Genomic DNA, 21172 nt, shown 5'->3' on the forward strand with positions numbered 1-21172 from the left:
TAGAGTTTTTTTTTTTTTTTTCATTTTATCTTACCAATCTTGACAGGTTGGCCTTCGTTAATAGTGAAGTTTAGCTGAGATGTTCATTGATCACTTTGGTCTTAGATTTTAGGCTTTTACATTGAATATCTATTTAAAATGAGCATTATATATTGACTTAACCTTTTTTCTTTTTTTTTCATCTTACAACTAGATTTTAGAGACTGCAAAAGGCTCTATAACAGTGGAACTCTTCAAGGATAGTTCCCCTGAAGTTGTTGATCAATTCCTTGACTTATGGTGAGTGCTGGAATCATTGTGAGTATTACTTAGAATGATGGATTTTCTAAATTCCATGTGGTTAATATTTGAACTGGAACAAAGGATGTAGATAGAGCCGCTTATATCCTACTTTATGAAAGAGTCAAGAACAGTGCTTTGAATCATTTTCTTTATTTCCAAAGTGTAGAATGTAATCTTGCAGAAATGTCATCTGTTTTGGCTTGATGATGTTGATTTTGTTGGTTGAGCATACTGGGTCATGCCTACCAAGAAGGCATGATGTTTGTCAATATTGTTTTAATTCTACGCTTCATGCTCAGAGTTTGGCCTAAACCGGGTGAATTCATTTAAAGGAATTGATGTAGGAGGCTCCATCTACTTTGGGTTCAGTGATAAATTAAGTTTAGCTATTTATTTATTGTTTTACATGGCATCCTTGGGCATAAAACAGTTTACAATTCCCGTGTATTTATACTTTCAAATAGTTGGTATGGTTGATGGATGTGCAAAATTGCATGGTTTGTTGACCATGGAATAGGCAGGCAGGCAGCCAGACACCTCTTGGAAGTTCTGGGCTTTTCTTTTTTTTTTTTAATATATATTGTCTTCCCTTTCTCTTTCTTAACATGGTGTGCAACTGAATCCCATTAACCCTTGCAAAATAACATGTGTCTTCCAAAGTCATCCTTAACGTAAATTCAATTGATGTGCAGTCAGAGAGGGCACTTCGATGGAATGCTTTTTCGCCATGTGATAAAGCACTATGTGATTCAGGCTGGGGATAGTGATAAGCTGGGCGCTACAGAGGATTGGACTTTGAAAGGAAAGCATTACAGCCAACTCGATACCAGGTTCTACATTGAACTTATATTGCCCCCATTCCTTCTCCTTCGTTAATTTACCATTCTGTCAAAGGCTAGGTAGTAGATGCTTTTAGTATATTTGTATCTTAAATTCTCTAATGTTGAACCAGTTTGAAGCATGAAGCATTCATGCTCGGAACTTCTAAGGCAAAGCATGATAAAAGAGGATTTGAGCTATTCATTACAACTGCACCAATCCCAGATCTAAATGAGAAGCTTATTGTCTTCGGGAAGGTCGCTAAGGGAGAGGATGTTGTTCAGGTAACAAGCAAACTTCAGTTTCTTTCAATTTAAGTGTTTCTGTTGACCTTTGTTCATATTTGGTTACTAAGGACATAGCTAAGCTGGACTCGTGGTTGGACATATTTAACATATTTTCCTATGATCCTTCCTTTCATGTGGTTGTCATTTTCACATACTTTACCAATTGTCTTATCTGGATAAGGTGTAATAATGCATGCCAAGTTGGATGAGACAGAGATGTGATGATATTTTCTTTCTTTAGTTATGTATACTTAAGAAGTTGCACATTCCATTAATATGAATTGTGTTTCCATGCAATATTTTGCCCAGGAAATTGAAGAGGTGGATACAGATGAGCATTTTCGACCTAAATCTAACATCGGGATCCACCGTGTGACTCTGAAGCAAAGTATCTAGAAGTCAAACACAACCAAACAAGTTCTCTACGTTGCATGTCCTGTCATTCCAAAGTTTCAGCACCATCAGTCAAACTTGTCCGAAGACTATACTGAAATTTTTTTGTACTTCATATCTCATTGGGGCTGGTATTGCTCAAGGTCTGTAGGCCTCATTCCTCGGAATGAGTCCGGTTCCACCTTTGGTTATCCATTTTTACTAACCTACTACTATTGTCTATCTTTTTTCTGGAGTATCTGTTTCTAATTCTTTTTCATACACTCGTGGACATTGTATTTGTATGCAGTGTAATGAAGTAGATGAGATGTAACTTAAAGTCCGATAGAGAAATTGAGAAGGTGTTTGTAATTTCTGAGAATGATCTACTATGGTCACTGCCATTGCTGTTCCTTTTTCTTACCTTATCGTTTGAGCCTGAAGTCATGGTGCTCATTTACATATCAAGTTTTTGGTTTGTGTATGCAAAAATTTTCTTTGTAAGTCTGGCAATTTTCCCACGGTGTTCCCCTTAGAAAAGGGAACTACTTAAAACATTCTTGAACCAGAGACTTAAAAGAGTTGCAGTCCGCAGAGTATACTTGAAGCACTAACCCAAGAAACAGAAATTCCAAATTATCCAAATAATTGTAGGTTTGGTACAGCTTCCGATTACAATTATTACTCAGGGGCAAACATTTGCAAGCAAGTCCTGAAGGTCTTGGCTTAGTTGAAAACCATCTTCCTCCAACCGTCGACGCATGTCAGGAGCCAATTTACCAGCTGCTACATAAGTTTTCAGCAACAAATGGTAGGCATTGGAATCGAGACCATTTTTACTCTTCAGAACCCTGCAGAACTCTTCAGCAGCATCAACATTGCGCTCTTTCACGAAATAATCAAAAAACGCAGTTATGGTTTCAGGAGCCGGACGCAGTCGCCCATCTCAGAAACAACTGCTTCCATATGTTGCAGAGCCAAGTCAAATTGACATTTCTCTAAGAAGTAAACCATGAACAACTCCCGAAGCTTGTGAAAAGGACCTTTACTTCTCTTCATAGCATTACCCAGAACAAGTTCAGCTTCCTCAAGCAGGTCCCCTGATAGATAACCCCGGATAGTACTGGTTGCCAACCTAATATCATAAGCAGAGCAACTAGACTCCCACTCGTCAAAGCATTTCTTCAACCCCTCCAAATCCTTTAGTTTAGCAAGGGCCTGAACCATAACAAGATAGCTCATGTTGGTAACGGTGGAAAAGGCTCCTTTCAGAGCTTCCCACACTCGATGAACCTCAGCCAGATTCGAAGTACCAGCATACAAACTAATCAGAAAATGGTAAGCCTCGCGCTGACGAGGCATCATATCTTTCTCTAGCTTCTTAAGACATGCCTCGGCTTTCTCAAACAGCCCAGCCTTGACATAGATTGCAGCCAGATTGTTATACGTTGTCCAAGTACACTTATCTTCACTATCCTGTGCCAACTCCTCCAAAACCCTCTCGACTCCCTCGATGTCATTTAAATTCGCATAGCTTTGCATCCAGACAACATAAGTAAAGCGACAGCGGGGAATATTTCTGCGCTTCAACTCATCAACAAGTTCCGGCACTTTCTCGGGTTGCCCCAATCTCATGTACAGGCACATGAGATTGTTGAATGGTAAGGTATTGTTAGTGAACCTCAATTCATCCATTTTCTGAAAGAGAGATGAAGCCTTGTCCTTCATAAGATTATTGCAATAGCAATTCAAAAGAGCTCCATAGGTTAATTGATTCCTGGCACTGGGTGGCAAGGCGCCTAAGTAATTTCAGCTGCATCAATTCCCTGGTTTTGCTATAAGATCTAAACGTATAGCATGGTCCACGGGATAATGCATATTCCTCCTCTCCATCCAATCCATTATCTACATTTAATGACAATTAAACAGATAAAATACTTTTTTAAAAAAAAAAAAAACTCTAAACAAATCAAATCGAGAAATGTGTGTATGTCAAAACAGGAAAATAAAGGATTTAAGGGCGTACGTCAAGGGCTGCTGGTAACGACGGTACTTGCGGAGCTCTTGACACAGCGGCCTAGCTCATCTTTCCTGATCTGTTTGCCCTCCATAATGAAATCGTTTAACGCCTCTGACACCGTTCCCCCCGTCGCTGCTAAAGCTGACAGCCTCGGATACAGCCTATTTCTCATCGGAGACGCCGCCTCAACCGCCGCCATCGTCTTCGCCTTCTCGGAGGCTTCCGTGCAAAGCTTTCTCACCAGCCATGATCCCGATGAAATCAGACGCCTATAGTTCATCTCTCTCTGCTTCGCTCTTTTTGCAGTATCCGCTGCTAGGGGTTTTGTTCGGGTTTAAGGCTTTCTCGCATAATACTCCCTAAAATCTAGAAGTACTCCAAACGACGACGTTCCATTCATTTTCATCTTTCATCAAGACGCAGCGTTTTATTGGAGTATCTAGAGCTTTTGAACCCAACACAAAAAAAGGTCGTGAACGAAAATGAAGCCTCTGGCTCAGGCTCTCCATGGTCCTCCGCAAACAATCGTGTTTTCATGTCCTATTTACCTTCTTCCTCCCTCTCACTCCATATCTCTACTGCAAAATCGAGAATTTCGCGTATCTTCTGCTCCTCCAAACGGTGCGTTTCCGTTCATCTACGGACTGCTCCACCTCCACTCTATCTATTCTAAAAATTGAAAGCTTTAATAAATTTCCTTTCAGATAGAAGAGAAAGGTCAAAGCCGGACTACAGCCAGGTTTGGACCATTTTTCATGAATTCTTTTCGTAACAAATTGGTAAGGTAAGTTTTGACCTTATTTGCAAAAGATTATTTGAGCCTTCGCTTTATTTTCTTGTAAATTATACTACTATATGACCAATGAGCAATATTTGTTGGGTTTCTTTCTAAGGGGTATCACGGAAGTTGGTGTGTCTGCCAAGCCTGGGTATGATGGACTGATTGAATTGGCGAAAGCCTTTGATGAACAGCAGAAGCAATTCTCATACCAAGATGCTGCGGTGTTCTAATTAAACTCTTATCCTCTTGTTCCTCATCACCATTTTGATCTTCCTTTTTTTTTTAAATCTTGTTTTTATATTGAGTGATTGTTATAATGTTTGAACATGACAGGTCGAATATTGAAGTCACTATTTCCGCCATTTTGTAGCTTACAAAATCCTTATAGCGCCTATAGATGGAGGGAAGGTAGCTGCAATGATGGTTGGTAAGTTGAATGAATCTTCAAGGAATTGGGAGAGTTTCAAATAGTACTTGATTTTAAGATGCGTGGTTAATAGATTATTACGATATTAAATGCAAGTAATATTTCTGTCTTTGGTTAGCAAGGGTGACTGTGCTTACTTGTCAATGGCTTATGGGCACATCTACGGTTAATTCTTGTGATCTTCCTGATGGGACCTCTTGCAGTAGCGGGGTAAACTTTGATTTCAGATAACGTTTAATGTCAACAAAATGAGCTCATTTTCATGAATAGACGACAGCTGGGTTCTGTCTTCAATTATCTGCAGGTTTTGTAGAGAGATGTAAGTACTTAGAGGAAAGTAAGTGTGTAGGAATTTGTATCAATACCTGCAAGCTTCCAACACAGGTGAGTATTTACAATGATGGCATTGTACAGCTTACCTGCAACCTAGGTGCCTTAACTTTGAGTTCTCGCAATCTGGTTTTGCAGAGTTTCTTCAAGGATTATGGGGGTCTTTGGTGATGGAGCCAAACTCAGCGACTATAGCTGTCAGGTAAACCCAGGGTCATTGCCCAGTTCTTTCTTCCTAAAACTTTGATCTAATGAATTGCATTTGACCCTCCCGAACTCATTTTGAAATCAGTTTGAGTCATCCGATATCTAATCTGACCCTTCTTGTTCATCCCCTTTTACTTTAAATATTTACAATCACCATCTGCAGTGACGAATCGAAAGCAGGATTAACAAACTAGATTTTTACTTGAACAAGTTGCCAGATTTTCCGTTACCGGCAACAGTAATACTGTGAATATTCTTGTCATTGCCACGGCATATCGTCGCTGCCACTATCGCACGGTCTTTGCTGGTTTAAAAAAAACATTTATCATAGTAACCATTAGCCAGTATTAAGTTCTGATGATTCTGCTTTGACTTTGATATGGCAGTTTAAATTCGGGGTCTTCCCTCCATTGCCGGAGAATGATGCTGCCCTTAAGGAGCCTTGCCTGGATATATGCCCAATTGCTAATAAACGAAGGGAAATTCAAAGGAACATGGATGTGATGAAATGTCCAAAGGCATAAACTGTGCGTAAAATCTTGATTAAGGTTTCCAACTTCGATGGCATTGTACTTCCCAAAATCACGTATGGTCAATATATAAAGGTTTCTGGTTTTTATCTCATTCTGCAATCTATTGAGCTAGTTAACCATGCATTGGGAATAAACGTGAAATGCCATAGACACACTGGGCTCTTGCAAACACACCATAGGCATCAGAGGTCCAGGTAAAGCGAGAGAGAGGATACAGAGTCACAGCCATAATCCATTCCAGAATTTCATTATAGCAAAATTGGCCTAGAACTGCATACAATTTCTATCCCTTAATCGCTTAAAGGGTAAATTCAGAAGCTTGTTGGTAGGACAAATTATCATGTGCATGACTAAACCTGACGTGCACTTACTCGAAACCTGATAATGAGGATTGCCAGCAGCGCTGTATTTATAATTGAAGCAAGATGAATACGCATTTCAAGCCGTTCAGCTGATCACAATCTCCAGCCCAGCGACGGGAACTAAGCAACTTCTTGTGCAAGGCTGCTGCTCCTGGCCAACAATTTTCTTCGCTGCATTTCCAAGCTTAAATTAAATAATAGCCTTGGCCAGATGAAACGAAGATCATGAATTGCAACTCGTTAAGTGTACTCCACAAACACCCTCCACTGTCTAGGATCTAAAATGCTCCATAACTGAAGACAGCCTTAAAATCCAAAAACAACCATGCCCTTCAAGAGCTATAAGTCAAATAAAGCATATGTTAGATCCATCAATCATTATTCTTCCTTTTCTTTTCTTTTATCATTCCATTGCCTTTTCTTTGCCATGTTCATAAAGTCATGGAATGGCTTTTAATTTAGTGTCAATGAAAGATGTATTGTGGACCTATTCTTCCAAAAGATTCCGCTGCTATTAAAAATTATTTCGGCTCTATCAACAAGCTATAAGTTCTCCTCAGGTAAAAATAAATGAAATAGAAAGGTTAGAGAACATAAAAAAATGCAGGAAAATTATATTCTTGAACTAAAATATGAAAAGAAAAAGAATTTAGAATTAAACAAAAAGCAGAAAGAGGACTTACTAATCATGATAATTATACAGACAAGATTAATTCAAGATTTGAACACAAAAGGTTCCTGTTTATGTAAAAAGCATCATCCATCAATGTCTAAAGACTAACGGTCCCACCCAGAGGGCCTCCGCCTTTCTCTAGGTCTATCTCTGGAACTGCAAAAACAGAGCCAAGTATGAGCCTAATCAGCATATAAGTTGTATAGGGGGAAGAAAAAAAGCACCCATGAAATGGTATTATAAAAGTTCAGCTGAAAAAGCAACCTCTCTGAGTTCTTCTGGGTAGTGTTTTGTCCAGTATTTTGTGGAGTGTTCAATCCTGATGTAGGAGCAGTGGTCAATGAACTGGCCATCTGAACCCTGTTCATATCTCCACCAATGGTCCCACCAGATACAAATCCAGCCAAAGTTGGTCTCCTGATGCTTGAACTGTTACTGAAGCCTTGACCCTGAGAGGTTGATGAAGCAGCGACAAAGCTACTCCTGAATTGTGCCATCATGCCAGTTTTCAGAGAATTTACAGCGGCAGTTCGACTTTGGACAGCCTGAGATGAAGAAATACCGGATTCTGGATTATATCCAATACCCAGACCATAATCAATTCCACGCACACCTCGACCACCCCCACCCCCACCACCACCCCTTCCTCTGCCTTTCTTCCCACCTACATATTATAGTACACATCATTTGAGAGTTCAAACATAGATTATCTTGAAAAAACTTATAAAAGAATGGCAATTAAAACTCTTTGTCAGACGCTTTACATTTTTTGTTCCTTCCAAAAGCTTAAACAAAGTTTTTCTTGCATACAAACAAGCATATACATAACAAGTACATTGGTAAATCACTAGAGAATCATACCTCCTTTTCTTGCATCACGCTTGGACCTGAATCTTCCATCCTATTTATGGACAAGGCAAATGTCACTACAAAATTATAGCACATGCACATGAAACCTAACAGCTACAGATTTCAATCATGGAGGGAAACTAGGGAAGTGTATACGATAGTGCCATCAGTCATAGAAATTGTTATTGGCAAGCAATCTAGAAGAACATCAAATTGAAGAGCCAAATGATGTTGCATATTGTTTTCTAACAACTTTCATGAAGCCATTAACTACAAAATTAGTGAAGTTTTTCAATTGAATACCTTCATAGCAAGATCCATGAGTTCCATTGAGACATTCTGACCAGCAGCAATCAGACTATTAACCAATTCACCAGCAAACCGAGCCTCCTTCTGAGTTATCAGAGTATAAGCAATGCCATCTTTGTCACCAGCACGACCTGTTCTACCAATACGGTGGACATGCATGTCCATGTCTTTTGCGATATCAAAGTTCACAACTGACTTAATTGACTTGATGTCAAGACCTCGAGCAGCAACATCAGTTGCAATGAGAACATGGTAGATGCCAGATTTAAACTTTTGTAGAATTTCCATTCTAGAAGCCTGATCTTTGTCACCGTGAAGGGCAGCAACCTTAAAACCCTTCTGAGACAGCTGTGATTCAATCTCATCAACAGTAGCTTTCTTGGAAGCAAACACCAAAACATCACCCTCATCAATCATTCCAGGTAGCTTCTCTAAAAGCCAGGGCAACTTCTCAGAATCAGAAGGAATTACATGAACAAGCTGGGTGATATCCTCATTAGCCATTCCCACTTCTCCAACTGTAACCCTGACTGGGTCAGTGAGAATTTCCCTTGCCAATTTCTCAACTTTGCGGGGCATTGTTGCTGAAAATAGTAAGGTCTGTCGGTCAGGTCTGATTTGCCCAACAATGGACCTTATTTGTGGTTCAAATCCAAGGTCAAACATTCGATCAGCCTCATCGAGTACCAAATAAGTTGCTCTCATCATTGTCAGTGCCTTCATTTTTAGCATGTCTATCAACCGACCTGGTGTAGCAACCACTATCTCACATCCTGCCTTGAGTTCCTTGAACTGATCAAGTTTGGACATTCCACCATACACAGCAGAGGCACGTATCCCATAGGCTTTTGCAAATTTTTTTGTTTCCAAGAATATTTGGTGTGCTAATTCTCGAGTAGGTGCACATATTACTCCAATCGGACCCTCCTCTTTCTGAAGTTCAGGCTGATCCATAATGTGGACAATCATTGGAAGCACAAAAGCAGCAGTTTTACCAGAACCAGTTTTTGCTATACCAATAATATCCCTCCCTGAAAGGACAATAGGTAAGGCTTGGCACTGAATGGTGGTAGGCTTTTCATATCCTTGTTTTGCAATAGCACGCATTAATTCTGGTGCAAAACCACAGTCTTCAAATGTCTTAACCGGGCTTGGGACATCAAAACCAGAAACACGAATAGCCAAACTCTTCCGATATTCAGCAACTTCCTGCTCACTCATTCCTAGACAAGGAAATGTTTTAAAGAAAAAAGAGTTTAGGCACAGAATGACCTCAATGAAGAATATAATCCTTTTTTATTAAGAAAAATGTACCACATCCGAAGCAATAACTAATAACAGAGCCATGATGTATATTATCACAATACAATGTCAAAAATCTCCTATGATGCACATTAAAATATTATGAATCTATTATAACATATCTAAATTCCATACTCTGTTCTAATCTTTTCATATAGACTATCCTTTAGAAGTTACTTAGGTAATTAAGCTGCAGGCAAATAAGTGCAAATAGCTGCCCCTAGCGTTATAATATAATCAACCAAGCCATATTCAGAGTTTAAGTAATCTTAAGTAACCAACTAATCTTAACTCCACATGCTTTCATCAACAACCAGAGATACCCCAACATTTTTCCGGTAACCTTATCCAGTAGGCTAGTTTTACTTTTTCCTTTTCTTCTTTTTTAACAAATAATTCTGTTTCTAAACATCTTAGAATTTTTAGAATTATCTAATATTTTTGCGTCTTCAGTTACCTGAAATTGAAGCCTTCTCCTCATAAAAATCTTTATTAAACGGCTCGTACTCAATGGCACTGTGATCAAGAGCCGGAATCGGCTCTATCTTCTTCTTGTCCACAACCACCGGATTATCATCTGAATCATACTCCAACAACCCCGCATCCACAGCCTTTGCCGCCGCATAAACCTCCTCATCTGAATCATACCCCGCACGCAAAGCATCCGCCGCCAACGTCAGCCCAACATCCTTCTTCGCCCTCAAAAAACTCTCCACGGGATCATCCTCATCATCATCATCTCTATACCTCTCCGCCTTCTCCTTCGGTTTCGGAGGCGGCGGCGCTTTCAAATCCTCCTGAATACCTTGCATGAACGCGTCCAGAGGGTCAATTTCGTCATCTTCCGCTCCATTTCCATTGCTGTTGGGGTTATTCTTGTCGGCTTCCTTGGAGGTATCATTGTCGGCGTAATCGATGTTGTCAAGGTCAGTGTCTTCGTAGTTGTCGTGGCCGTGGCGAGAGGAAGGAGGGACGTAGAGTCGCTGAGGAGCTTGGGATCGCTCGAAGTTGTAGGTAGGTTGACGGTTTATCCCAAACCCTTCGAATCCGAATTTGCGCTTCGACATGGTTGATTCTCTTTTCTAAAAACCCTAATTTCACAGGGGTTCTGACGTTTCTTTAAGGGTTTGGAATCAAAAACAACTGTACTTTGTAATTCTAGGAGAAACAAATTGAAATCGTACAGGAGAGAGAGTAAAGAGTTGCGCGCTGGAAATCGATTAGCAATGTTTGGTGTCGTTCGAATGGCGCTCCCAGAGTGGATTGGGCAGGTCGGCCCAGGATCAATCCGGTCGGGTACTTAAAGAGAGTTTAATTTCAGATTGTTGTGGTCTTAGTAGAATCTTGGGCCTTTCACTTAAGCAAACAATAAGGCCCATTGGCTCGCCCAACACAGCGATGTGACACTCGACCCATATGTAGTGGGGAAATGCTCGCTTTTACGGGGAAAATCAATTAAAAATGATTTTTTTAATAATTTTATACAAAAAACAATTAACTAGTGAAATGGTGTTAGGTTTGGGAGGCAGGATCTCTTGTTCGGCTTGCATACATACAGTAGTTTCTTGGTAAGAGGTCACATATAACTCTTTTCAACACAAATTTAGATCTTTTTCATTTTAAGGTATTTTTAAAAATAAAATGTTTTTAAAAATAATTTTTTTATAATTTTAATTATTTTTAATCAAATTAAATAAAATTATTTTTAATAAAATTACAGATCATTATTAGATTGTTACATACCATATACAAAAATATTTAACACGTTATATTAAAAAATATACTATTATTACACATCTAGTATAAAAACATATTACACGTTATGATTAAGTTGTTATACATTATAATTAGGTTGTTACACGTTATATTGAAAAAATAATAATATTATTATATGTCATGTATAAAAAACATATTACATACCATGTTTCAAAAATGTTGTTAATGTTATATTGAAAAAAAAATATTATTGTTACACATGTTAAAAAAATATTATTATTACACGTCATATTTAAAAATATTTTATTACACTACTTAAAATATTGTTATTACTTACGAATCAAAACCTCAAATCCTCTCAACTCTCTTTATTTTTTTTTTTGACAATTTGACATCTATTAAAGTGTTTTTAATATATTTTAAAAAATCAAAACATAAATTTTCTTATCTAAAATATCTATTTTAACTAAAAATTAAAAAAAAATCGTTTGAAAACTTAAATTTATAAATTTTAAAATTTTGAATTTATTAGTGTCTAGGTCTCGAATTGATTCAATTAAAAATTATTTTAAACATTTGTTATCATTTTTACCATTTTAGTTTTATCCAAAATACCTAAAAATGTCATTCTCCAAATAATCATCCATCCAAGCATATCATAATCATCACTTAGTATCTTAAAAGTGTAGGAAAGAGAAATCTGATAACGCGAGAGAGAGAAATCGATAACATAGCAAACAAATGCCGAAGAGAGAAATCGATAAAATTAAAAAGAGTGGGATGATGAATGAGAGAAATCGAAAGCACAAATGAAAATAAATTGTAAATAATTATTTAATTTATTTAAAATAATTTTAAGAATATTTTTATCATGACTAAATATAAATGAAAATAATTAAATTTATTTTAATAGTTATATTTAAAATACTCTAATCAAGAAAAATTATTTTTCATAATTTCTTCTTTTTTTCATATTTTGTGAAAAAGATAATCTTATAATTTCCTTTCATAACGAAGCAATAATTGCATGGATTACATTGATACATATAAATTATAGATTCTAAAACTTAAAAGGGAAAAAAAAGAATAGCAACTTAAATCGATCGATCTGGAACGAGAAAAACATCAGCACATGGGAAAAGCTCCAAATCGTGAAAGGTTCACCTCAAAAGCAGAAACAAGGATCCCGTAAGGAGCGGTAACGTTCTTTCACTTTCTTCCTCAATGCTTTTCTATAAGGTTACCCCCATTTTTCCATTGTCGTACATTTGCAAAACAGCTTTGCAACTTCTCCATTCACCTATCAATCAATCGGAAGATAGAAACCGCTCAGCCTTGTCCCACCATTCACCTCTCTCTCTCTCTCCATCTCTAATGTTTCGTACCTTTTATACTAACTTTCCTTTACAAATCATAAACGCTGCTTAATTTGTTGGTTGTTAAAGCTTGGAAATGGGAAAGCTTCTATATTTTAAATCTGCTCGTGGGTCAAGGCTGACATACAGAAATGTATAGGAAATGTTGGAGAGAGTACCGTTAGGTATAAACGTTCCAGAGTTGGGTGTTAGGTGATGATTATATATATATGGTCCGATGGGCATGATGCCTGTGGAAACCGCCTGACAGACACAATCATTTTTCATGACAGCAAGCGCGTGGTTAGTGGACCAAAAATCATTCCTTGTTCTTTAATGATGAAGGAGATACAATACATTTATAAATACAAGCATCCAGTTTGGTTACTTTGCTAGATCTTTAGTTCAACAACACGAGTTATTTACTTCTTGATGGCTCCCTTAAAGTATACTAGCACTAACATTCTCCTTGGTTAGTACTTGGTTCGAATGACCATGATATCGCTACAAACAATTAAGAACTAAGGTTCAAATTAGTAGATCACGATGATTGAAAATTATCTATCTTATAAATTGATGTCCAGTCATGATGCTTTATATCATAATTTTATATTATCAATAAAAAATTTAATTTTTAAATCTTGAATCTTTAATTTTAAACTTTAAATTATAAATTTTACAATCTAATATGAAAAGATTAAGAGACACGTAATATAAATTTATGAAAAAAAGTACCAAGCGAGACATCAAATGAGAGTAGAAGATCTTTGTTCAATTATGAATATTAATGTAAAACAAAACAAACTATCCTCTTTATAAAATTATGAAACAATATATATAACTTTCAAAAGTATGAAAAACAAATAAAAGAAATAACATTTCAAGATGTCTTAATTCTTATTTTGGTATTTTAAAATAATACTACATATATGCATACCCAAATATTTAGTTTATTAGTTTATACATAATCTCTTATTTAAAAAACAAAAATTGAATCCTTCCTCTCTCGATTATAAAATATATATATATATTATTGAAAGGTTTACTTTTGATTTGTCATCTTATTATATTTATTATGAGATTTTTAAAGGTGACTCAAAAAATACTTAATCATTCGTGTTTCATTATACTTTAAGCTACAATAAAATAAATCAAGCTTTTAATAACTTGTATTCATTAAAAAAAGGTTTGATGGTATAAAAATTTTAAATTAGAAGACTCTCTTAAAAACTTCTAATTATAAAAAAAGTATATAGCATATGATGTATACCCATATAGATAAAATCAACTTGAAATTAAGGAGAAGAAAAAGAAAATGACAAATGCAATCGGGAAAGGGCCCATCCTGCATACGAAATTACTACAGATATGTGGATGGTTGTTGGTCTTGTCATATTTGGTCCTCTCGTTTAAGTAATGCCCATAGACTCGTGTGCATGCCCATGTTATATGATACGTAATCTTCCTCTAAATATTTTCCTGGTTTCCTCTTATTTTCCCAACATGTTGCCGCTACCTTCCAAACTTTTATCAAATGTCATTATCCACCTGATCCAATGTCGTGCTTTGGTGGCAATTAAATTCTGAACCCCCCACCCTCTCCACCCCATTTCAAAGGCTCATGGCCACGCTTCATGCCACGTTTATCCCATTCTTAATAATAATACTAAATTTTGTTACTACTATTTTTAACAATTAATTATTACATATATATAGTTGATTAGCTTTATATTTTATAATTTGGTAAGTTTATTTGAATGTAAAGCTTCCAAAAAATATGACTAGTTTGACCATAACCTCATCAATCTGTATATTTTCGGATTTTGATTTATGCTCCGAAACTATTAAGTGGGTATATAATTATGATCTTTAGCATTTTCATTTGATTGTACCTGATCAACCGTCGACGGGAGGGTAACTGTCACCATCAATCGAACGGCTAGGATTTTGACCGTCTTAGAAGGTAATTTTCACCGGTAGCAGAAGGTCATTTTGGCTGATTAGTGACGTGGTGACGTGCTAGTTTTTTTTTACCGTTATAAGTTCCTTTTCCGCTAACGGCGCACGTTAGACTTAAAATAAAGACTGTATTCAGACATCGAAAAGGGCAAACTAGAAAAAATATATAAATTAAAAAGAACTTGGGAAGAAAAAACAAAAAAGGATGGAAAAAATGTAAATTAAAAAAAAAAAAAAAACCCAAAGGAAAAGCTTCTCTGGTGCTGATTAACTGAGTGAAAGAAAGCCAACGGCATCTTCCAGTTCCACCAACAGTCAAGCTTCTTCTGTGTTTCTTTTGCTTTTTCTCGTTTGGAAACTTGACTGCCTTTTTTTCTTTTTTCTCTTTAAGCTGAAGTTCTTCGACTCAGGAATTCAGTAATGGCAATTCTGCCTCCGAGTCATTTCGTGCGAGTTCTGATTCTTGTTATGTTGTCTCCACCATTGGATCCTCATTTGTTGGCTGTCGCAAATAAGTTATTCTTGTAGTGGTGTTTTATGTGTTCGGAAGTGTTATGCTCATTCGAAACTGTGATCTCGCCGTTGGTTTGTTGGAATCTCACCAGATCTGAGTTGGCCCCTGTTAAAATCAACGGCGTCGGAGATGTCGGTTTTTGCTCTTTCAAATCCCAGTGGTAATTGCTAATTTTATCTTTGTCAAAACTTACTATTTAATTTTCTTTCCGTTTCAGTTAGAAATTTGACTCCTCTCGACTTCCAAGTATGGTTGCTTTGATTAAATCGAGGACTAAGAAACTAAGCTAAATCTTCATATTTCTTTTTTATCCAAGAATAAATATAACCTAGTTAGCTAAAGAGTTGAATTAGGCTGAGTTAAGAAGTATAAATTTCGATTATTTCACTTGTTTCTTCGCATAATTTGAGACCAGAGATACAAGAAAGGAAATCGTTCAATGGCTAATTAAAGCAATTATTTTGCTTTAGCTGGAAATTTCATTCTACTTAAAAGATAATTTTTGGAAAGTTCTTCCTTTTTTCTCTCTTCTTTGATTTTCTGACAAAGTGAAATTGATTGGAGAAAAAGCAAATTACGTTCTTGACATTTTGTTTTACGGGGACCGTGAATTGCCTACTATTTATGTGCTATAATTACCTCTGTGTTTTGGGTAAAAAATGAGAAAAAGAAATACCCTTAAAACAGAGAGAGATAGAGGAGGAAATTGGCTGTGTTGGTCCATAATTATGAAATCTATTCAGAGCTTTATTACTGGTTTGATTAGTTTCGCAAAATTTAGTAGTAGATGTTAGCTGCGTAGGTCATTGAAAGAGATAACCATGCACCGATAAATAAAGAAGTACACTTGCATTTGAGTACATTATATCTACAATCTTTTATGGCCAATAATGTTTGTGATTTCACATTTACTTTAAAGAGTTCTTGTGCGTTGTAGACATTAATTTTTTTTTACCTCTGTTATATATATATATGGTTCCTTTAATTGCTTGATTGAGTTTATTCTGTATAACTCTTTTAACAGGAGCATTGGGAAATGTCTGTTCCTTTTTGGTGAAAGTTATGGTTGTTCTGAGTTGTGCAATTTCCATCTCCAATGCTGATTTTGCCAGAAATTTACTCCAATTGCCAGCACAATCTCCAACTAGAGTGCCTGAGAGTGCACTGGCTGTTTCTGATCGGCCCTTGCCTTTGAATAGACCACGCCAAAAACATTTTTCACCACTTAGTGCACCAACCCTTGTAGCACCAGCCCAACCTCCTCTTTATGGTCCATTGATAACTTCCAGTCACCCTCCGACCAGTTCACGTTTGTCAAAACCATTGATGAAGAGGAGTGCATCAGTGCCTCCTGGTGCGGACTTGCCAAATATTGCCCCTACACAGATCAGTCCCGGTACAATTCCTGCTGGTTTAGCTCAACCACCATTGTCTCCGGAAGTGTCCAGTAAGATCTTTTCTATATCGTTTTTTCACCAACTCTATTCTATTTTCTCTTTATGTTTTCATTGCACATCCCAACTAAACATCCATTTTATAATTTCTATGCAAGATGTTAATGAAGTGCAAGATAGCATCTGAACATTAGTTGTCTGTATTAAATTTATATTCACTTACTGAAAATGAAAGAACTTATTAATAATGCTAACTCATATTTGTATTGTGTATGAAATGCTTACATGGGTGTTTTCTCACTTTGCCAGATTGTTGCAAGCCAGATTCAATTTTGAAACAAGGGACTCATAGCTGCCATTGTGTGTATCCCATTAAGCTTGACCTTCTCCTTTTAAATGTCTCACAAAATTGGAATGTTTTCCTACCCGAGTTAGCTGCTCAGCTTGATCTGCTGCCTAATCAAATTGAGATTATCAATTTTTATGTCCCCAGTTTATCAAGATTAAATATCTCAATGGATATTACTCCACACACAGGGATCAGTTTCTCTGCCAGTGATGCATCTAAAATAAAATCTTTACTTGTGATGCATAGGGTTCATTTTGACCCAAATGTAGTTGGAGATTACGAAATCCTTAATTTTACATGGTTTGAGCCTCCAGTGCCTTCCCCAGGTAATTTTTTTTTTTTTGCTTAGCCAGTAAAGTAGATTTCATTAATAAAACTGCTCAAGCCAGTAGGGTGGCAGTAAGAACTGCTCCAAAGGAGTAAAAAACAGAGTGCAAGCACTCGATTTTACCAGCATGCAAACCTCATCAATGCAAACATGGCTAATACAAAATAGCTGGTAAATTATGATATGACTTATATTCTTCTAAAATCCATCTGACTTTTAAAAGCCATTTGTTCTTGATTGCATATAGTTTTCATATGCAATGGTTTTCTCCACAGCTCATTGCTTTTGTTTACTTTTATTTTATATATGGAAATTGTGGTTATTGTTGTGGTATATGTCCTGACAAAGCTCAGCATCTGGTTTACAGCTCCAGTTGTGGTTTCAGAACCTGTAGAAGCGCCAGCACATCAATCCCCTTATTCTACATCACTCAGCCCTTCAAACAAGGGGAAACACTCAAATTTGATTCTTGTTTTTGGTATTTCTGCTGGCATACTGGTTTTTGCTATAATATCTGTGCTTATAATTTGTTCGTGCACATTCCGTGAGGGAAAGCCTAATGCATCTCTGAAGGAATCTGGTATGTGTCTTACATGCAATGACATTGAATTTTTTGTGCTGGCTCTGAGGTTTAATGTTTTCATTGTATTTACATAGTTTTATCTAACTAGCAATTGATCTCACCCCAAGTTACGCTGTGGATGAATTTTGGGATAAGAAGACTTGTTTTTCTCTATCTTGTCATGTAGGTTGACTGAAAATAACTTCTGAAATGAATCTTAGTACTTACCTAAAAGTAAAGGGGAAGAAAAATGATTCAGAAGTCTCTAGAATCAAAATTTCCCCCCTATGGTACCTTTGTACAAAAAGGGGAGCCTATGACTTGAATTCATTGACATAGCAGCATTGAAGTGAATGCAAGAAGCAGTATGATACTATGCTTTTCAAAAAAAAATAAATAAATAAAGGAAGCAGTATGATACTTCAAGAATGTCATAATGAAGGATACTTTCCCATTTGATTTGCTAAATTTTGCTCATTTTAAGTTTTTTTTTTTTTGATAGATCATCTCAAGTATTTTTAGTTTAAAAAAATAAAGCATTCATTTTTGCTGATTTTAGTGCAGCTTTTTACAAATTTATGATTGGCCATTTAATGCTCAAGGAGAGAATGTGACTTCTGAAACTCTGTTTGAGATGAAAGTGTAATGTATGTAAAAACATTTGCTGCACCAAAAAAATTAAAGCATAATTTGCTTGATTTTGGAACTTTAGTCACACCTTATGAACAATAATGCTGATCAATGTTGCAGTAATAGTACTGTTGTAAATTTAGATTTTGCAGAATGTAAATGTTCTAAGTCCTTATTGTTTCATTATTTTCTTGCAGTAAAGCCAAGAACTATAGATGCAGTTGCACGAGCAGGGTCTCTACCCCACCCAAGCAGTACACGGTTTTTACAGTATGAAGAACTTAAAGAAGCAACAAACAACTTTGCACCTGCAAGCATACTGGGGGAGGGTGGGTTTGGCAGAGTTTTCAAGGGTGTTTTAAGTGATGGTACAGCTGTAGCGATTAAAAGGCTTACCAGTGGAGGGCCCCAAGGAGATAAAGAGTTTTTGGTTGAAGTTGAGATGCTTAGCAGGTTGCATCATCGTAATCTCGTGAAACTTGTAGGTTACTATAGCAGTCGTGAATCTTCACAAAACCTACTTTGTTATGAGCTTGTTCCAAATGGAAGCTTAGAAGCCTGGCTCCATGGTAATTTGCCTTTCTAAATTTGATCCTATTGGCAGCTCATTTGTTGATGTTATTATTTTCAACTGGAGTCACTTTTGATACCTGATACTGACTCTGGTCCTGTTTTGCCTCAGGCCCGTTGGGAGTAAATTGTCCTCTGGACTGGGACACCAGAATGAAGATTGCACTTGATGCTGCAAGAGGACTTGCATACCTGCATGAGGACTCACAACCATGTGTTATCCACAGAGATTTCAAAGCATCCAATATATTACTTGAGAACAACTTTCATGCTAAAGTTGCTGACTTTGGCCTTGCCAAACAAGCACCTGAAGGCAGAACAAATTACCTGTCTACTCGTGTAATGGGCACGTTTGGGTTGGTTTCATTCACTCCTCCTGTAAATCTTGCTCTCTCTTGTTTCATTGGACACTAATGTAGACTGGGATTGATCTATAGGTATGTAGCCCCTGAGTATGCTATGACTGGACATCTACTGGTAAAAAGTGATGTTTACAGCTATGGAGTTGTACTGCTTGAGTTACTCACTGGTAGGACACCTGTAGATATGTCACAACCATCAGGGCAGGAGAACCTTGTCACTTGGGTGAGTAATAACCTAGAGTTAGCCTCACTGTTGATGATGCTTTTGTATCTCATTTTTTGCAATTAGGTATTTGCAGAGTATAAACCTTAACCTTCTAGATAATTTTTACAAGTTGGCTGTACTGCTTTCAGGCGAGGCCAATTCTGAGAGACAAAGACCGGCTGGAAGAGCTTGCTGATCCAAGGCTTGGAGGGAAGTACCCGAAGGAAGATTTTGTACGGGTTTGCACAATTGCAGCTGCATGTGTTGCACCTGAGGCAAGTCAAAGGCCCACAATGGGTGAAGTGGTTCAGTCATTAAAAATGGTGCAGCGTGTTACAGAATATCAGGATTCAATGCTATCCATTTCCAACAACCGGCCCAACCAGAGACAGTCCTCCACTACTTTTGAGTCTGATGAGACATCGTCAATGTTCTCTTCTGGTCCTTACTCTGGTCTAAGTGCCTTTGACAATGACAACATCTCGCGGACAGCAGTTTCTTCTGAAGATCTTCATGAAGGACGATGAACAGTTTGAAGAGAGATATAATCAACTGGAAGCCTTACTTCAGTTGGAAGCGCATCACAACCCAATACACCAGTGAGAAATTTTCTCAATAGGAAGTGGTAAATTTGAAATAGGATTTTCAAAGGTGTCATAGATTTTGTAATTTGGAATAGATTGGAATGGGTGCTTCTTGTTGTCCCAATTGTTGTACCACTGCTAAGTTTTCCCCTATGCAGTGGTTGATGTAATTTTGTACATATGCCTTGTAGCTTGTTCAATTGCATTGGCTTTCGATTTCGAGGGTTTATATTAAACTTTTCTTTATGGCTTCCACACTGTTTTTGAGATTTATGTTAGATTTTCTTCTTTGTACTTGGGTTTTTATTACGTTTACTTTTATGTTTCATCTTGGAAGTGCAACAAGAAGTTGTCGACTCGACGGACGGTATAATTTATTGACCTACTTGAGTGGCAATGTAAAATACTGCTGAACTTTACCTTTTCATTCCTTAAAGGAGACGCCTCCATCAATTAAGAGTTTTGAGTATCACATTAGGTCTTCATTACGAGATTCGAGAAAGTTATTTTCTTTTGCATAGCTCAATTCATATGTATAAATACAAAATATTAATTTAAATCACAATGGGTTTTTATCATTCGTATATGTTGGAAAGCTTGCAGTAATATCCAATCTTAACTGTTATGTGAACTTCATGTGAAATTTTGCTTATATTATTGCCAGTCGTATAAGTTGTAACTTGTCCAACGCCAATATATGTGATATCTAGTCTTTACCTTAGTTAGAACACTCTAAGCTTAACGGTTCTAAATCAAATGAAAACCTCATTTGCTCGAAGATCCTAAGCATGGTTGTGATTAATTTAGGATTTCTTAGGTGTCATGTTTCTATTTTCTCCTCTAACTGATATGAAGAACAAGAGAGGATTTTAATGCAAACCATTGTAATAAAAGGAAAACTGGTTATGCTAAAATTAGATTGTGGCAACAAGATCGCGTAGAGACGCTATTTCCATGCAAAGCCGATGCCTTGGGAAGTACTTTAAATCTTTCGTTGTTTCCCCTCCCTTACCCGCAAGCACCCCACCCTATCCCTGTCTCTCCTCTTGCGTTTGATTTCCTTCAAGAGGACGAGACCATGGCGATCAACC

General features: G+C 37.0%; 5 protein-coding genes across 8 annotated transcripts in view; 3 read left to right on the plus strand and 2 right to left on the minus strand.

The window, feature by feature from the left end:
• LOC110413708 (peptidyl-prolyl cis-trans isomerase CYP21-4) overlaps positions 1-2222 on the plus strand; it is a 4218-nt gene extending 1996 nt beyond the window's left edge. For both annotated transcript variants that reach the window (XM_021424633.2, XM_021424634.2), the window contains exons 5-8: positions 194-279; positions 975-1112; positions 1235-1385; positions 1698-2222. In XM_021424633.2, coding sequence (XP_021280308.1) covers positions 194-279; positions 975-1112; positions 1235-1385; positions 1698-1784 — 462 coding nt within the window. In that variant the 3' untranslated portion in view covers positions 1785-2222. The remainder of the gene's footprint in view (positions 1-193; positions 280-974; positions 1113-1234; positions 1386-1697) is intronic.
• A 149-nt stretch (positions 2223-2371) lies between these two features.
• Positions 2372-4202, minus strand: LOC110413709 (Tetratricopeptide repeat (TPR)-like superfamily protein). The gene is given in 5 exon segments (XM_021424635.2): positions 2372-2696; positions 2699-3665; position 3720; positions 3787-3826; positions 3829-4202. Coding segments are annotated over 5 exon segments (1491 nt in total). The 5' UTR covers positions 4061-4202; the 3' UTR covers positions 2372-2445.
• Positions 4203-4262: 60 nt separating this feature from the next.
• On the plus strand, positions 4263-6270 carry LOC110413319 (beta-carotene isomerase D27). Its single transcript, XM_021424084.2, is given in 12 exon segments — positions 4263-4379; positions 4485-4564; positions 4674-4739; positions 4741-4784; positions 4895-4928; positions 4930-4988; positions 5107-5220; positions 5293-5372; positions 5457-5478; positions 5481-5498; positions 5501-5520; positions 5912-6270. Coding segments are annotated over 12 exon segments (792 nt in total). The 3' UTR covers positions 6050-6270.
• A 180-nt stretch (positions 6271-6450) lies between these two features.
• LOC110413863 (P-loop containing nucleoside triphosphate hydrolases superfamily protein) lies at positions 6451-10812 on the minus strand. Of its 3 annotated transcripts, none has more exons than XR_002444957.2 (6): positions 10011-10812; positions 8246-9474; positions 7955-7994; positions 7358-7757; positions 7104-7249; positions 6451-6591 (listed from the first exon to the last, which is right to left on the minus strand). XR_002444957.2 is itself a non-coding variant. In XM_021424859.2 (5 exons), the coding sequence occupies exons 1-5, from the start codon at positions 10618-10620 to the stop codon at positions 7198-7200; spliced, it is 2331 nt and encodes a 776-aa protein (XP_021280534.1). In that variant the 5' UTR covers positions 10621-10812; the 3' UTR covers positions 7054-7197. The 3 variants fall into 3 exon arrangements, 1 of the variants encoding a protein (XP_021280534.1); XR_002444956.2 differs by lacking the exon at positions 6451-6591 and adding an exon at positions 6621-6759; XM_021424859.2 differs by lacking the exon at positions 6451-6591 and having other exon boundaries at positions 7054-7249.
• A 3996-nt stretch (positions 10813-14808) lies between these two features.
• Positions 14809-20332, plus strand: LOC110413118 (Protein kinase superfamily protein). The gene is made up of 8 exons (XM_021423822.2): positions 14809-15257; positions 16122-16544; positions 16801-17166; positions 17536-17748; positions 18558-18929; positions 19043-19286; positions 19368-19515; positions 19647-20332. The coding sequence occupies exons 1-8, from the start codon at positions 15227-15229 to the stop codon at positions 20022-20024; spliced, it is 2175 nt and encodes a 724-aa protein (XP_021279497.1). The 5' UTR covers positions 14809-15226; the 3' UTR covers positions 20025-20332.
• The last annotated feature ends 840 nt before the right edge of the window (positions 20333-21172 follow it).

The sequence above is a fragment of the Theobroma umbraticum genome, unplaced genomic scaffold (assembly GCF_002168275.2).
Source record: "Theobroma umbraticum cultivar Fairchild unplaced genomic scaffold, ASM216827v3 scaffold_4.1, whole genome shotgun sequence".
Classification (NCBI taxonomy): Eukaryota; Viridiplantae; Streptophyta; class Magnoliopsida; order Malvales; family Malvaceae; genus Theobroma; species Theobroma umbraticum.

What these genes read in the sequence shown, in the direction of transcription:
- LOC110413863 (XM_021424859.2), bottom strand. Translation starts at nt 10,620, where the DNA reads ATGTCGAAGCGCAAATTCGGATTCGAAGGGTTTGGGATAAACCGTCAA. An exon ending in GGAGAAGGCTTCAATTTCAG is followed by an intron (nt 9,475 to 10,010) that starts GTAACTGAAGAC and finishes TTCCTTGTCTAG; the next exon opens with GAATGAGTGAGCAGGAAGTT. An exon ending in TCATGGATCTTGCTATGAAG is followed by an intron (nt 7,995 to 8,245) that starts GTATTCAATTGA and finishes GTCCATAAATAG; the next exon opens with GATGGAAGATTCAGGTCCAA.
- LOC110413118 (XM_021423822.2), top strand. Translation starts at nt 15,227, where the DNA reads ATGTCGGTTTTTGCTCTTTCAAATCCCAGTG. An exon ending in ATTGTCTCCGGAAGTGTCCA is followed by an intron (nt 16,545 to 16,800) that starts GTAAGATCTTTT and finishes TCACTTTGCCAG; the next exon opens with ATTGTTGCAAGCCAGATTCA. An exon ending in TGCATCTCTGAAGGAATCTG is followed by an intron (nt 17,749 to 18,557) that starts GTATGTGTCTTA and finishes ATTTTCTTGCAG; the next exon opens with TAAAGCCAAGAACTATAGAT.